Raw genomic sequence first — 18,226 nt, forward strand, 5'->3', positions numbered from 1 at the left:
GGAATACTAGATTGACCTCTGAAGCAGGTGCATTTGTGTGCTGAAACACGGCCCGTGCTGGGTCCTTCTCATTAAAGATTGTACCATTGTTCCAGTTCTGGTGGCCCTTTTGTGCTTTTTTGTTGCTGTTCTGTTTTGTGTACTTTTTGACCCTCTCTTTCTTTTGTTGTAAACCTTGTAAGATAAAATAAATTTGTAAGCAATGGTACATTTTGGAGATCAAGTACCAAATACACAGAAAGTCTAATTTTATTTATCTATTTATAGTAACATCTATATCCCACCTTATCCCAGATAGAGTTCAGGTTCAATGTGGCTTACAATCCAGACAATTTAGTATGTACATATTATAATTATAAATTAGCTTATTAATTATTTTACAAGGTTGTATTGTGTAACAAACATCAAATTATAAGCAGTTATACAGGATAACATTTGAAACAGCATTTTGGATAAAAGTGGTTATTCCCATCTTTAATTATCTTGTTGTAGGAACATTTTGAAAAGCGAAGATACTTACCTGTAGCAGGTACTCTCCGAGGACAGCAGGCTGATCATTCTCACAAGTGGGTTGACAATTTGCTTCGGCCCGGGAACCAGCATATCACATAGCAAAAAACAGAAATGTTTTGCTAGAGCCTTCTGGCGCGCGTACCGTGATGTGCAGAGTGCCTTCCCGCCCGTCGCACGACCACGCTCCTTAGTTCAGTCCAAAAGCGTAAAGAAAAGAAACAACTCCAAGGGGAAAAGGTGGGATTGTGAGAATGATCAGCCTGCTGTCCTCGGAAAATACCTGCTACAGGTAAGTATCTTCGCTTTCTCCGAGGACTAGCAGACTGAATCATTCTCACAAGTGGGGTATCCCTAGCATCCAGGCTCACCCCAGACAACAAACATTGGTCAATTGGGCCTCACAACGGCGAGGACAATACACAGATTAACTTGAAACTATATACAAACTAGCTGAGAGTGTAGTCTGGAATAGAGCAAAATGAACCTAGGAGGGTGGAGTTGGATTCTAAACCCCAAACAGATTCTGCAACACTGCCCAAATCGATATCCTGTTCAAGACAGCAATGAGATGTGAATGTGTGGACTGAAGACCACGTCGCAGCTTTGCAAATCTCTTCAATGGAGGCTGACTTCAAGTGGGCTACCGACACGGCCATGGCTCTGACATTATGAGCCGTGACGTGGCTCTCTGGAGTCAGCCCAGCTTGGGCATAAGCGAAGGAAATACAATCTGCTAGCCAATTGGAAATGGTGTGTTTACCGATGGCGACTCCCCTCCTGTTGGGATCAAAAGAGACAAACAACTGGGCGGACTGTCTGAAGGGCTTCGCCCACTCCATGTAAAAAGACAATGCTATCTTGCAGTCCAAGGTGTGCAAGCTGCTTTTGCCAGGATGGGCATGAGGTCGGGGAAAAATGTTGGCAAGACAATCGACTGGTTCAGATGGAAATCTGATACCACCTTCAGCAGGAACTTAGGGTGCATGCAAAGGACTACTCTGTTGTGATGAAACTTAGTATAAGGTGCATCTACTACTAAGGCCTGAAGCTCACTGACCCTACGAGCTGAAGTAACAGCCACCAAGAAAATGACCTTCCAGGACAAGTACTTCAGATGACAGGAATTCAGTGACTCAAAAGGAGCTTTTATCAGTTGGGTGAGAATGACGTTTAGATCCCATGACACTGGCGGAGCAAACCTCTCATAAAGTGAACAACTAAAGACTGTCCAGAGATAGGCTTACCTTCCACACGCCAATGATAAGCACTAATTGCACTAAGGTGAACCCTTACGAGTTGGTCTTGATAAGTGTAGAAGGTATTCAAGCAGAGTCTGTGTAGGACAAGAAAGGGGATCTATGACCTTGATGTCGCACCAGATGGCAAACCTCCTCCATTTAAAAGAGTAACACCTCTTAATGGAATCTTTCCTGGAAGCCAGCAAGACCCAGGAGACACCCTCCGAAAGACCCAACGAAGCAAATTCTAGGCTCTCATCATCCAGGCCATAAGAGCCAGAGACTGGAGGTTGGGATGTAGAAGCGACCCCTCTTTCTAAGTGATGAGGGTTGAGAAACACTCCAATCTCCACGGTTCTTCGGAGGACAATTCCAGAAGAAGAGGGAACCAAATCTGATGCAGCCAGTAAGGCGCAATCAGAATCATGGTTCCACGGTTTTGCTTGAGTTTCAACAAAGTCTTCCCCATTAGAGGTATGGGAGGATACGCATACAGAAGGCCTGTTCCCCAATGCAGGAGAAAGGCATCTGATGCTAATCTGTCGTGGGCCTGAAGACTTTGTGATTGAGTTGAGTGGCAAAAAGACCCACTGAGGGGGTGCCCCACGCTTGTAAGATCTTGCAGGCTGCTCCCATATTCAGGGACCACCCGTGAGGTTGCATGATCCTGCTCAGTCTGTCGGACAGACTTGTTTATGCCTGCCAGATAAGTGGCTTGTGGAAACATGCCATGACGGCATGTCCAGAGCCACATCTGGACGGCTTCCTGACACAGAGGGCGAGATCCGGTGCCCCCCTGCTTGTTGTGTAATGCATCGCAACCTGATTGTCTGTTTGAATTAAGATAATTTGTTTGGACAGCCGATCTCTGAAAGCTTTTAGAGCATTCCAGATCGCTCGGAGCTCCAGGAGATTGATCTGAAGATACAATTCCTGGGGGGACCAGTCTCTCTTGAGTGTGGATCGATTTGTCCACCATTGAAAAGAGCGTATTAGCTCGGGGGACATTCGAATTACATCTTCTAGGCTCCCCGTGGCTTGATACCACTGAGAAACCAGGGTCCATTCAGCAGATCTCATGTGAAGACGAGCCATGGGTGTAACATACTGGGGAAGCCATGTGGCCCAACAACCTCAACATCTGCCGAGCTGTGACTTGCTGCAATGTCCAAATCTTGGACGCAAGGGACAGAAGGTTGTCCACATGCGTCTCTGGGAGATAGGCTCGAACAGCCTGCGTATCGTGCAGGGCTCCTATGGATTCCAATTGTTGGACAGGGGAGAGATGGGACTTGGGGAAGTTGATTACGAACCCTAGTAGCTTGAGCACCTGAATAGTGTTCCGCATGGACTCCTGAGCACCATCTTCCGAGGTGCTGTTCACCAGCCAATCATCAAGATAAGGGAACATATGCATTCCCAGTCCGCGTAGCAATGCTGCAGCTACCACTATACATTTGGTAAACACCCTGGGAGCTGACATGAGGCCAAAACGCAACATGCGGTACTGAAAGTGATGTGTTCCCAGCCGAAACCGAAGATACTTCCTGTGAGCTGGAAGTATCGGGATGTGTATATATGCATCCTTCAAGTCCAGAGAGCATGGCCAATCATTTTTCTGAATCATGGGAAGAAGGGTGCCCAAGGAAACCACCCTGAACTTTTCTCAGACCAGGAATTTGTTCAGGGCCTTCAGGTCTAGGATAGGACGCATCCCCCCCAGTCTTTTTCTGCACAAGGAAGTACCTGGAATAGAATCCCTGTCCCCCCTTCCCCTGCTGGAACGGGTTCAACCGCATGGGCCTTTAGAAGGGCGGAGAGTTCCTCTGCAAGTACATGCTTGTGGTGAGAGCTGAATGAATGAGCCCTGGGTGGACAATTTGGAGGTTTGGATACCAGATTGAGGGTGTATCCTAACCAAACTACTCGAAGAACCCAATGGTTGGAGGTTATAAGAGGCCACCTTTGGTGAAAAAATTTTAACCTCCCCCCAACCGGTAAGTCATCCAGCACGGACACTTTTATGGTGGCAATGCTCTGCTGGAGCCAGTCAAAAGCCCGTCCCTTGCTTTTGCTGGGAAGCAGCAGGGGCCTTAGGCGCACGCTGTTGATGAGAACAAGCATGCTGGGGTACAGCCTGAGTAGGCTGGCGAGCCGCCAGGGCATACCTATGCCTAGAATAGACATAAGAAGTATTCTGGGACCCACCAAAATAACTCCTAGATGAGGAAGTGGCAGCAGAAAGTGCCCAGCGGGAGAGAGAAGACATAGCATCGGTATGCTTCTTGATCTGGTCAACGAGTTCTTTGAGCTTCTCTCCAAAAAGATTATCCCCCCCCCCCCCCCCCCCCCGGCATGGGGCATCCGCCATCCTCTGCTGAACCGAATGGTCCAGGTCAGAGACACACAGCTATGACAATCTGCACATTGCTATACCTTGAGCAGAGATTCTGGATGCCATGTCAAAAGTGTCGTAAGTTCCCCTGGCCAAGAACTTGTGACATGCCTTCTGCTACTTGACCAGCTGGCGAAAAGGCTTGGCATGCTCTGGAGGGAGTGTGTCTGGATTTTCAAAAGGCGTTTGACAAGATACGTCAGGAAAGGCTACAGAGGAAATTGGAGGGTCATGGGATAGGAGGAAATGTCCTATTGTGGATTAAAAACTGGTTGAAGGATAGGAAACAGAGAGTGGGGTTAAATGGGCAGTATTCACAATGGAGAAGGGTAGTTAGTGGGGTTCCTCAGGGGTCTGTACTAGGACCGCTGCTTTTTAATATATTTATAAATGATTTAGAGATGGGAGTAACTAGCGAGGTAATTAAATTTGCTGATGACACAAAGTTATTCAAAGTATGATCAGTGGCGTTCCTAGGGGGCTGACACCCGGGGTGGATCGCCGATGCGCCCCGCCTCCCAGGTGCAGTGCCCCCCCCCCCCCCGGAACAGCGCGACGTCCCCCCAGCGAAAGAACCCCCCAGTGCACGCCGCTGGGGGGGGGGGGGTGCCGCGTGCCTGCTGGCTCTTTGTTTTCACACTCCCTCTGCCCCGGAACAGGAAGTAACCTGTTCCGGGGCAAAGGGAGCGTGAAAACGAAGAGCCAACAGGCGCGCGGCACCCCCCCCCCAGCGGCGTGCACCTGGGGCGGACCCCCCCCCCCTTGGTACGGCACTGGGTATGATTGAATACGGGTGATGAGCATCGCAGCATGATACATTTTTCTCCCAAAAGAATCCAAGGTCCTAGCTTCTCTGCCTGGGGGCGCTGAAGCATAGTGGATCCGACACTGGGTGTTAATTTTCTTGGGGACCACAGGGACAGACAGAGGGGATGCCCAGTTCCGCATGAGGACTGCCTTGGGTACCTCATGCAGGGGGGCTGTCACTGCCTCCTTAGTTGGAGAGGTGTCGTCCAGGACCTCGAGCATCTTAGCCCTGGGCTCATCCTCCACTTCTGTTGGGAAGGGTATGGCCTCAGCCATTTCCCACACAAAAAAGGTGAAGAGAGGCTCTGAGGAGGTGATAGCCTTCTCTCAGGTGGAGGGGAAGGTTCTGAAGGAATCCCATAGGACTCATCGGAGGAAAAGTACCTGGGATCCTCTTCAGACTCCCACAAGTGCTCCTCTTCGGTGTCAGACAGCACTTCCCTCAGGGATGTCCGAGACCAGGCCCACCTCGATTTCGAAGACCCGAGGCCTTAAGAACGGTGTTGAGAGGTTGGTTCATGCCTGGACTCCGGTGAAGCTTCCTCCACCGATATCGAAGGAGAACCGGCCTGGGTGTCAGTCGATACCTGAACCGCAATCGGCGCTGAGAGCTGGGGACCAGACGGGGCCACAGTGGCAGGCATGGTAGGTGCAGGCACCCACGATGCCAATGCTCAGGTTTCCTAATCTCCTGGGTTGCGGGATCAGGATCTCAGCTGCTAGGAGACTTGTGCGCCGGCACCTCTTGAATGGAGGGGGAGCGCTCCTCCCGGTGCTGACGCTTCTCGGGAGCCCGATCTCTCGATGTCCCAGAGCTCTGGGCACCATGCATCAAAGGAGATCGGTGTCAGTGCTTCTTGGCCTTCACCCATTGTACCTCACCGAGACTCCTTGGTGCCGACGCGGACGACATGGAATCTTCACGACACCGCGGGGTCGGGACCAACAACGGTCGGTCCCAGGGGGCCTGCACAGCAGGAGGCCTCAAGACAGTTGGCGACCCAATGGATGCCTCACTGCTCCCAGTGTGTTGGGAGCAGCCATCCCTACCTCCACTCCTGACACCGATGCTGATGCTGACCTCGAAGGACCAGACTTGGCTCTAAGAAGTTTTTCTCTCTGAGCCTCTCGGGCAATCTGTGTCCTCCTCTTCATACGAAGGCAGAGGGTACAACTCACAGGGCTATGTTCGGGCCAAAGGCAGTGAATACACCTAGAATGGGTATCTATGCCTGAGATGGTCCGAGTACAGCGTTTGATGCCACTGGGAGTCTTTGATACATGGAAGGGAAGAACACTGTGGCTAAATCAAAGAACTCGATTGTGCTTAAAGAAAATAGCACAAAAAGAAAAAAGGGGAGAGACCCGGCCGAGCAGGCCTAAGGACGGCCGCGACTAAAAAGAAAGGAAACTTAAACGCAGGACAAACACTAAGAAAATAAAGGAATTCTTCTTTTTTAAAACAAAATAGATAAAAAAGAGGGAAAAAAATCGTGAAGAAGGCACTGAAAAGGCTCTTTCCCAGGTGAAAGAGGAGCCACAGAAAAAACCTGCCGCTCCTCACGCGGAAAAAGAATAACTGAGGAGCGTGGTTGCGTAATGGGCGGGAAGGCACCATGCATGTGTGCGGTGCAGCATGCATGCAAGAAGGCTCTAGCAAAACTTTTTTCTTTTTTGCTATACAATATGTCGGTTCCCGGGCCGACGCAGATCATCGACCCACTTCTGAGAATGATTCAGCCTGCTTGTCCTCGGAGAAAGAAAAGTTTTTAATAATTTCTGAAAGCAACTATAATCATGCACAGATCTAACAGCCCTTGGAAGAAGATTCCACCAATTAGTACGTTAATAGGAGAAGTCAGTAGAGAGGACTGTTTTGTGAACAATCTTTTTACAATTAGGATGATGAAGAATTAGGTAGTCTCTGGATCTAGGGATGGAATTACACGTAGGGAGGTCAATCAAAGACAGTGTATAGTCAAGGGCCATACTACAGATAATTTGGAATACAAAGACACATAATTTGAAGGCAACCCTGGCTTTGATTGGAAGCCAATGTAACGAATGAAGGAGTGGCGATACATTGTTAAATCGTGAGATGTTACATACAAGCCTTGCGGCAGTGTTTTGGGCAGTTTGTAGTTTCTTTATGACCCTATTCTTGCATCCTGCATACACTGCATTACAATAATCAAATTGGGATAGTACTAAGGTTTTCGATAGAACATAGAAATAGGAATTGATACATCCAGGTTGCAGGGCCAGGGCAGAAACTGGGAAGTGGGCTCCAAAGCTCACCTTCAGGTTATACCTCTTTCAGTTTGAGGCAGACTTGGGACCCAGGGTAGTTGTCCTGGTTGCTACCCCTTAATGCCAACCCTGAAAGGTCAGGACATGTAAAACTCCAGTAGTATTTTAGAAAAGGATTGCCCCATATGCAGGGCAATTCTATAAATGGCCACCTATATTAGGTGCCTAAAGAGTACCTATCTGGAGTCTATTGGTGCCTACTTTCCTTAATAGAATATCAGTATAACAGGCAAAATACACACACAAAATTTAGGCACAACTATTTACAACCAGCCATAATTATCATTTACATGTGTAACTGTGCGCCCCATCCAGACTCTACCCATGCATACATCTATCTTTAAACTACATGCCATTGCATTTATAGAATAGCATATAGCCAGAATATTGGTATTTACATACACATGTGTACACATACACTTGTATATGCCAGTGTTCTGGTCATTTACGAATGCTCATGGCACCTACCTGTTCCTGCCTTTTCTAAATTACACACAGGAGTGCATGTGTATTTTGCCTGAATGTGAAATGGGAGCAGCCATTTAAAAAAGATACACTTTGGAAAACTGAACAGAGGAACTCGGCAACTTACATTTGTAGGCTACGCATGCAATTAGATATTTTCACAACTTACACATCTAAGTTATATGTGTGTGCTGTCCTTTTGCAAAACTACATGTACACATTCCACTAATTGACGACAGAGGCTACAGTCCGTATTATTTTCATTTTGGAGAGGGGCATAAGCAATGGGGGATTACATGGGAGAATTCCCTTAACCCTTCTGTAAAGGGCTGGCCCAAACGAGCACTTTTTAAAAACATATACATGCAAAGAAGCTAAAAATCCAGACATTGAAATATCAGGGCATACGTGTGCATTCCCCTTTCTAAAATGAGAAATACACACTTGGATTTTGGTCCTGCCCAAATCTGCCTCTTATAATCTTCACATATACGTATTTCTAAAATTGGACTTTACATGTGTATACAATATACACATGTAAATATTGGTATTTAGATATGTAAATCCCAAATAGTGATTCTCAAATAAAGGCCAAAATATAGTTATTAAAAGGAGAAGATTGTTATAATAAAGCACATTTCCTCTTTTTTTCCAGAATAAATTCCAAGGCTTGATCTTTGATTTTGTCACAAAACAAGCATTTGATATTGTCGTCATGATTCTTATCTGCCTTAACATGGTAACTATGATGATAGAAACAGATGACCAGAGCAAAACCACGGAGAACAATTTATACTGGATCAATTTAGTCTTCATTATTCTTTTCACGGGAGAATTTGTGCTGAAATTGATTTCACTGCGCTATTATTACTTCACAATAGGTTGGAATGTTTTTGATTTTGTGGTGGTCATCTTATCTATAGTAGGTAAGAATAATTTTTTTATATAAGAAATAATATGTAATGGAATGAGAGAATATTAGTTTTATGAATTTTATTCTTATTTTTATTGGGCCCATTCTAAAACATGACAGCATTGTAGTTTAGATCAATTACTTCTCTCCACTGGAAAAGCTTAGAACTTATATTGTGGCACTAAAAGTTGTTTTATTAAGAAATAATGTGTAAAGTAAGGAGGGAATATTTTATGAATTTTATTCCTGTTCTCATTATGTACATTCTACAAACAAGACAACAAAATGTAATTTAGATCATTATTTCACTCTACTAGAAAAGCTTAGAACCACACAGTGGCACAAAATGTAAGTGGACTGAAAATTCCAAATGTGTAACATGTAGGATTTTATTTCTGGGGGCAAAGGCCTGTAAGCAGTTCTACCACTTAATGCTCTTCTCCAGCCCCTCCCTTCTAAGCAGCCTGCAGGGAAGAGGAGGAGAGGGGGGTATGCCTGAATCAGAGCAGAAAACAAGTCACTCTACTCCCAATCCAGCCCCTCTTCTCCCATTGCTCCTAGCCCTGGCCCACCTACTCCTTTCACTTGCTCCACAGTTCCACTTCTTTTTTATCTACTATTTAAGCCCTGGTAACGTATTATTAGCTTACTTTCTAGAAGGAGTGCAAAGTCTGTTTGTATGTATTTTGCTGTCCCCCACAAATAATTTTTCTATTTGGTATCCTATCCATACTAGATTTTAAGCATACCAGGGGGAGAGGGACATGAGGAATCTGATAGGTTTTTTTTTAAACCAGATATTCCACGAATACATGTATGTAACTGGTGTCCCGTAATAACTTTTATGGTTTTGCATCCAAATCACATTATATGTCAATGTCCATGAGGATCACGAAGGAGTATTTGAGAAGGGTCCCATACGACACAAATATAGGCATTAAAATAAGATCATGGCAATTGTGCCACCTAATTTAAGCACAAAGGACCAAATTCTATAAATGACACCTAAAAAATCAATGCAAAAAAAATGCACACTTAGTGCTATTCTATAAACCTTGCCTAAAGTTCAGCTCAGTTTATAGCTCCTGTCCCCATGACTAAACTTTAGGGGCGACCATTTACACCAACGAAAATCTGGTGTAAATGCCTGTGCCTAACCTAGGCTCAGATTGGGAGTATTCCATAACAGTGCGTGTCATTTTTAGGAATGCCCACCACCTGCCCATGCCCCTCCCGTGGTCATACCCCTTATGTGATTCGTGCATTAGAATTTACACGCACCACTTTACAGAATATGATTAGAAGGTTGCGCCTGTAAATTCTAATTAGTGCCGATAATTGCTTGTTAGTTGCCAGTTGTTGGCACTGATTTGCTTGTTAAACTAAGGGGGCCTTTTACTAAGGCGCGCTAACGTTTTTAGTACTCGCTAAACGCTAGACTCGCCTGTGTATTTCTATGGGCGTCTCTAGCATTTAGCGTGCGCCTATTTTTAGTGTGAGTTAAAAACACTAGTGCGCCTTAGTAAAAGACCTCCTAAGTTGCACCCACAATTTAGCCATGTAGCCAAAATTGTGTGCACAGCTTTAGTCACCATACATAGAATCTGAGGGAAAATGTTTAGTCACAATTTTAAAGAACTATGGTAATCTCTGGGAGATAGATGATTTCACCACTGGAAAGCAGGTGGGAGCAATAACTGTTTGGATGTTCCAAAATAACTGTTTGCTATTAAAAATCAGAACAGGGACCAATGCAGGAGGTGAAATGGCAGTGAATAAAGCAAAAGGGCTGTTTAATGAAGCATACTGGATCCTCCCAACAGTGAGCCATGGAGTGCATTAGCTGTCTCATTTCATATGCACAAGCTTAACTATCCCTTTTCAGAAATGCAGTGTCACTGTAGAAAAAAGCAGGAGAAACTCTAAGGAGCATGCTTAGGCCATCCTGTTAGGAAGATTTAAAGCAGGACATCTCAAAGTATGGCTATGGGCTGGATGCAGCCCACAGAGTTAATTTTCATGACCCTTACCACACTTTTCCTGACTATGGTTCCCAGGCTTCACCTGCCAAAGAAAATAGTGGTAATATGCCAGGAAAGGAGGCAAAAGCACCGGGGGGAGGGGGGAGGGAAAGAGGTGTCCCTCAGGTATAATTAGAGCCAGGATGGAAAACAGCACATGTAAATTGGATTTTTCAATCTACATGTATTATTTTCCAGCAAAAATCTGCCTGCAGAAAAAAAAAAAAAACAGGTCCTTTGTGTACCCATGGATAGTTTTGGAGGAGAAACCATTCATATTATTTTTCTCAACACGGTCTGTGAGTAGTTTGTATCTAGATGGGTTGTTTAAAAATTACCTCCTAAATGTTTTTGTCTTTAAATTTAATCATATCTGTTACTAAGTAACTCTGTTTTTCTACAGGTTTGTCTCTGTCTGAAGTGATTGAAAAATATTTTGTATCACCTACCTTGTTCAGAGTTATACGACTGGCCAGGATAGGCCGAGTCTTACGGCTTATTAAAGGTGCTAAAGGAATAAGAACATTACTTTTTGCTTTGATGATGTCACTTCCTGCTTTATTTAACATTGGTCTTCTGCTGTTTCTGGTGATGTTTATCTTTGCCATATTTGGAATGTCCAACTTTGCTTATGTGAAAAAGGAATTTGGAATTGATGACATGTTTAATTTTGAAACATTTGGCAATAGTATGATCTGTCTCTTTCAAATTACCACGTCTGGTGGATGGAATCTTTTGCTAGATCCAATTCTTAACAGTGGACCTCCAGACTGTGATCCAAAAAAGGATCACCCTGGAAGCTTTGTTAAAGGAGATTGTGGTAATCCATCGGTTGGGATTTTCTTTTTTGTCAGTTACATTATCATATCTTTTCTAGTTGTGGTAAATATGTACATTGCTGTTATTTTGGAGAATTTCAGTGTAGCTACTGAGGAAAGTGCCGAACCCTTGAGTGAAGATGATTTTGAGATGTTCTATGAAGTTTGGGAAAAGTTTGATCCAGATGCAACCCAGTTCATAGAATACAGTAAACTTTCTGATTTTGCAGATGCACTGGATCCTCCTCTTTGTGTAGCAAAACCAAATAGAATTCAGCTTATTGGTATGGATCTCCCCATGGTAAGTGGTGATAGGATTCACTGCCTTGACATCTTATTTGCTTTTACAAAGCGTGTTTTGGGGGAAGGTGGAGAAATGGATTCTCTTCGTCAACCAATGGAGGAACGATTTATGGCATCTAATCCTTCCAAAGTATCCTATGAGCCAATTACAACCACATTACGGCGCAAACAAGAGGAACTTTCTGCTATTGTTATTCAGCGCTGTTTCCGTCATTATCTTTTATGGAAACCCGTAAAACACGCTTCATATCTGTATAACAAGGATGCGTTTAGTGGAGAGAATAGTTTACCTATCAATGAGGAATTGGTTATTGATAATGAAAACTCACCTACAGAAAAGACTGATACAACTCCCTCCACAACTTCTCCACCCTCATATGATAGTGTAACTAGGCCAGAGAAAGAGAAACATGAAAAGGACAAAACAGAAAAAGAAGATAAAGGCAAAGATGTCAGAGAAAGTAAAAAATAACTTTCAAACAAAAATATCCATTTATGTGACAAATTGTTTACAACCTTCAAAGCTGTCCCGTTTTGTCAGTGGGACTCCTTTAGGAGATCTATGCCAAACTGACAGTTCTTTCAAATACATTTATAAGATCAGTGCCTATAATAAGACAGTTACCCCTTGTTAAAAAAAAAAAAAGTTAGAATCTTGACTGGAGGTTACTGTTGTTTTGCTGCCAGCTGACACTGCTGAAGAAGAGTCAAAATGATTACTCATTCTTATGGGACCATTTAAAGGGATACAAACCTATACTTCTAATGTGTTTCTTGTAAAACACATTAGTACTAAAATAGTATCCACTGTTTGTATTAAGACTGCCATACTTGCCATATGTTTACAAAATTTGTAAAAATTATCATTTTTTAAATTATGTTTCTTATGTGACTATTTTTGTAAATAGGGTTTTACAGTATGTTGGGAAGGTGGTTATTATGTACTTCTAAAGGTGTGAGGACCAAGTGTTCTACTATGACTCTGTAACTTATACAAACAGCAAGGGGTGTGAGTGCATGCATGGAAAGACAGTTACAGAAAATAACAGATTTTTAACTAGTTAGGTATTTTGAAACCAAGGGTCTCTTACTAAAGTGTGGTAAAGTTTGCACTTACCCATAAGTTAAATGCGAAACTTACCATGCAGTAAGTTCCTCATTCAGTTAAATGTATCCACACTAACTGCAGCAGTGACAGCGCAAGGTAAATTATGTGCACTGAATGTAATGTGCAGTCCACACCTGTATCTTGCCCATTTTTCACCACATAATAGACTATGCAGTTAAGCACATGAATTAGTGTGTGCTGTCATGCCAGCATGATAATGGTAATCACACTCCTATGCTAACAGTTACCACATGTCAACGGGCCCTGAAATGTTGTGGTGCTTAACTAGTTATGCCATGTCACACCTAGAAAGTCTTAATATACCAGGAATATTCTATGCAGTCCTCAAACAGAATAGATGGCATTGCTTTAAACAACCTTTTAAATCTCACCTAGTGCAATCTTTATTTCAAACTTGGGACAGATGGTTTTTTTGTCAAGTGTCCTTCTGTATAAAACAAAATATTGGAAATAATCTGTCCTAGAATATGGAATTGACCAAAAAAGAATCCTTATTAATGTATTGCTTTATCCAGCAGTACTGTTTAGCTATCAGCTCAGCAAAAATGACATCTAATGTGTCATTGAAACCTCCTCTATTATGTAAATATTCATTTTAATCTGTAATGGATCTTTGAGCAAACAAATAATTAAACACAGTATTTATTGCATCAAGCATGTACTACAAAAGTATAGCTCACAAGCTTTCAACTGATATGAAATATCCTCAGCTTCACAGATACTTTTGAAGCTATGACTGATGCATGCTTATATTGCCAGTGCTGCTGTAATCTGTTCCTTCCACTGTTCACAAGTCTTCCATTTAGGAAGCCATGTCAGTGGTAAAGTGAAAACAATTGTTCAACAAGACTTCATTCTTTCACGTCATTAAGCAATAGTTTTCAGCTTTTGAAAAGCTTCTTTTTATTTTTGTTTTTTAATTTTAAGTGGATCACATTTGATATATAGCCAGGCTTCAGTGGAGATGCTGTAAACTGCCAAACCTATGAAAAAAATGTGGCTAAAAGTTTCTAAATAATATACAAAAGCCTTTTCTTTTCTTTTTAGACTTTTGTAGATAAAATAAGAAAGAGAATGTACTTTAGGTTGATGTCAGTCACTTTTTCCATAGCACTATATCACTAAAGAATACGGAATGAGAAAGGGAGTGGGTAGTTGTGGGTTTCTCCTTTTTAATATTACACTCACACACATGTAATATAAAACAGCTTGAGTAAAAATAGACCACAATTCAACCTTCTTCCTGTTATACTCTGCAATTGGAAGAGGATGGAATGGTTTTCCTTGAATTCAGTAATTTTCAAGCAAGACTTGCTATCACCCTCATCCAGTGTATTTGTTTACATAGATTATTTTTATATTTTTGTTAATTCATGCTGCACTAGAAATATTCTAAATAGAATATGGGGTCCATGATCTCTTCAAACAAAAGAAGCAAATGTGCATACTCAATTATGTTGGGTCATTATATATGCCTCAATTTGTGTTTCACAAAAGCAAAAGTTAAATGTAGATTCCTTTAAAACTATTGACTTGTAGTGTGTTGGTGAACTGCATGCAGGAAAATGTTATTACCCAAAATGATGGTAAATTACATCACAAATGAACCAAAAGAATTAAAGGTGAGGGGTTTTTACATTTATTTGGTTTGTGTCTTTGTTTTTATGTTCCAAGGTGAGTAAAATCTAGGAACAATTTAAATAAAATGGAAGACAGCCTTGAATGATACACATTTCATCTCCTGTTCTTACTTTCAAAAGTATGTCCCCTCTCATGTCATTAACAGAAACTGATAATATTCCAAAAGTATGTTAAAGGATAATCATTGGAAACTGTCATTTGCAAATGTTAAATGGCTAATTCAATAATTTCAGAGGGCTTTGTATTCTAGATCCATGAATATGCAGTAGAGTGCATTCAGATCTACTTTATGTGTTTTAACTGAGGATATTCTGAAAATCTGACTGGTTAGGGGGTCCTAGTTTAGAGCCCGTAATTTAGCCAAATACATTTCTACTTGGCCCAAGCACCAAGTGGCTATAGGCATAAATCTGCAAATTTCCCAATAAGTGTGAATACAGAATATCAGGGGATTTTTGGCTCACTGTAGTTTTTACCATGCTCCAAAGAGATGTTTGGACTTACTCACATTTTCTACTGCAGTATGATGGAAAGGGCCATCAGAGATTCTCAGTTCAGTTTTCATGATGCTCAATTGCCCTTTGAAAATTGCCTAATGAAAGAGCTCCCGCAGACAAATGCCCTACTTTTTCTGCGAGTATTTTTTCAATGAAAACCATGTGTAGTTATGAAAATAGAAAATGATACATGTGTTGCAATTTTTGCCCTTACCTTGTGGGTGGAAATGTTTCCACTCTCTGCAAGGTGTGGGCATTTTTGTGCTTATTTTAACTTGCACACAAGGGGGATAATTTTATAAGTGAGCTTATGTTTAAATAATAAGTGCACGCTTTTCCCTGGTGAAGTTTCAAAACCAAAGTATGCACATACCCTAGGGATTTTATGTATTTATATTTACGACTCTTCTTTACCATGCACTAATTTTCTGAAACTGAAAGACAGCATATAAATGTTTTAAATAATTTTATAATAGGATTCCTAGGCTAGCGCTATAATATAGGTACATATCTTGTACCTATTTTATAATGGCAATGTATGCGCCTATGTGCCTTTATAAAATTACCACGACAGAAGTAGGTTTTACATATTACATATATCTACAACTACTCTAAAGCGGGTGTAAAGTATGGATGTATTTTTATAATGGACATACATAAGTACCTTGTCTGCCTATTTTCCACTCTCAGGAATGCCTAAGCATATAGGAGGTAATTCTATAACTGGGTGCCACAGTTTAGATACTGTGTGCTGAGCACTAAATCTGTAATGGAATCTGGGCTTCAAGATTATGTTACAGAATACTATCCTGTCATAAATCAGCATCAACACGCCTACATTTATGCACACCCACTTACACCATGTTAATAGCAGGCATAAGTGGTCACACCTAAATGCCTCAATCTAGTGCATAACTTACAGTATTCTGTAAAATATTTGTGTAAATGTTAGTCCCACGGAAGATCCACCCATGTTTTCCCCCTTTGTATGCCCCCTTGTGTTTACTCACATGCAGGGGAATTCTATAACTTGCGTTAAAACTGTACAGGCCCAATTTGCATGCGCATTTTAATTGAACAACAAGCCTATTAGTACCTATAATTGGGCACTAACAATTATTGGTATTAATTGGCAATAATTTGGTTTACGAGCACATCATGCTAAGCGCTATTCTATAAATATGTGTACACAAATCCATTGGCATACAATTGAAAAGGGGGCATGGGCGGGTCAGGGGCATTCATTAAAGACCTGTGCACTACTATCGAATAAGGGGAATCAGTGCCTGATTTAGATGCAGGGATTTACGCAGGATTCTGTTGGTATAAATTCTTGCGCCTAAAAATTGGGTGTGGATCCTGGGGCTACGCCCTATTCTATAAAGGATGCTCAACTTGAAGCCATGTTTATAAAATATTCTTGGCACACATATTTTTCAGTTCCCAAATTTATGCAAATTTATATGTGCTTCAGTTATAGAATGCATTGAGTGCTCAGTTAGCACTTATCCCTGTAAGTACTAGCATTCTATAAATTTACGTGCACAATTGATACACAAATTTATAATGAGGTACTGGGGGGCAATTCTATAATTGGCCGCTTCTATTTAGGCACCCCGAGGCCATGCAGTAAAAACCTATTCTATATTGGAATCAAAATGCCAAGGTTCCATATAAAATACTGGTGTAATCTGGTACTGGCGCACCTAACATGTAGATGCCCACACTTACACCAACTCTGTGGCTGAAGTGCAGCATCTACATGCGACAGAAATGTGGATAACTGTTCTGCCCATCCCCAAGTATTTCCAGAATAGCAGGCAGAATATTGGCATTTATGCACATGTGTGTCATGGGGTAATCCTATAACAACAAACATATTTAGACACCTATGAGGTACCCCCATTCTGTCAAGAAACGTAGGCACCTACTTTGCTTTGTAGAATACTAGCCTAACAGGTTAAATATGCGCCTAGAATTTAGGCATGATCCCTTTGATCTTTCCCAGTATGGCAATACTTATGTACTTAGGTATGTATGCCAGCCATAGAGTTGGTGTAATTGCTGATGCCTAAATGTCAGAGATAGGAAGTCAGGCCCTGGGAACATGACCTTGGATGATGGACAAAGCTGTTAAAGGCTGTTGTGGCAGCTGTGTTCAATGCCAGTGAGGACCCAGTCTCTGTCAGCAGAAGTGAAGTTGCAGTAGCAAAGAATTCTGCACTGCAAGTAGGAACCCAATCTAAGTAAAAGGTGAGAGGGAGAGAAGGAAAATGAGAGAGAGAGTGGGGAGAGCAGGAATAAAAGGAAGAGGAGAGGAATGGAGAATCCACCCGCATCCACCCCACCTCTCTGCAAGTATACCCCATTCCAAAGACACCACATAGACAACAACACCACTACCAACAAGTCCTACCCATAAACACCACCCCCCCCCCCCCCCATAAACAACCTATAAACACCACATACCCTCAAATACAGACATTTCACATAAAGACCCCCCATATAATCCTGACTATTGTGTCTTTCTTGACTCTGGGACAGAAGTTCACCTTTCAGCATGACAATGACCCAGAACACACAACCAAAGCTACAGGAACAAAAAGGTGAATGTCCTTAAGTGGCCCAGTCAGAGCTCCAAAATCAATCCAATTGTGATCATTATTAAATTGGACTTGGGGAAAATCCACTATTTCAGGGATAAGCAGCATAAAATGTTTTGTACTTTTTGGGGGGATCTTGCCAAGTATTTGTGACCTGGATTGGCCACTGTTGGAAACAGGATGCTGGGCTTCAAGGACCTTTGGTCTGTCCCAGTAGGGCAATACTATGTACTTATGACTTTCCAAGGAGCCTGACAGATTTGTGTGCAAAATTGAAGGAAAGTGCACAGTTGTAATTGCTTCCACCAAGCACTGTCTGGTGGCAAGGGGTGAAGTCTTATCCAGCTGTTGCATTTAGTTTTAGGTTATTTTGGGGGGAGGGAGGGGTATATACTTTGTCCTCCAATAAAACTTTTTCTAGTGAAAGATATGTTGTAGGGATGGATGATGAGTGAGAAAAAACTCATCAATTAAATTCATGCAAGTTTGATGGACTAACAAAGAACTTGACATTTTTTAGTCACTTTAGTTATTCATAATTTTTCCATCAAGTGGAGCTTATAGCTAACATAA

The 18,226-nt window shown here is 42.3% G+C and overlaps 1 protein-coding gene across 1 annotated transcript in view; it reads left to right on the forward strand.

Moving 5' to 3' along the window:
* Positions 1-14,546, forward strand: part of LOC115473687 (sodium channel protein type 2 subunit alpha-like) — a 381,519-nt gene extending 366,973 nt beyond the window's left edge. The window contains exons 27-28 of the mRNA XM_030208710.1: positions 8,384-8,654; positions 11,066-14,546. Coding sequence (XP_030064570.1) covers positions 8,384-8,654; positions 11,066-12,255 — 1,461 coding nt within the window. The 3' untranslated portion in view covers positions 12,256-14,546. The remainder of the gene's footprint in view (positions 1-8,383; positions 8,655-11,065) is intronic.
* The last annotated feature ends 3,680 nt before the right edge of the window (positions 14,547-18,226 follow it).

Source organism: Microcaecilia unicolor, chromosome 7, assembly GCF_901765095.1.
Source record: "Microcaecilia unicolor chromosome 7, aMicUni1.1, whole genome shotgun sequence".
NCBI lineage: Eukaryota > Metazoa > Chordata > Amphibia > Gymnophiona > Siphonopidae > Microcaecilia > Microcaecilia unicolor.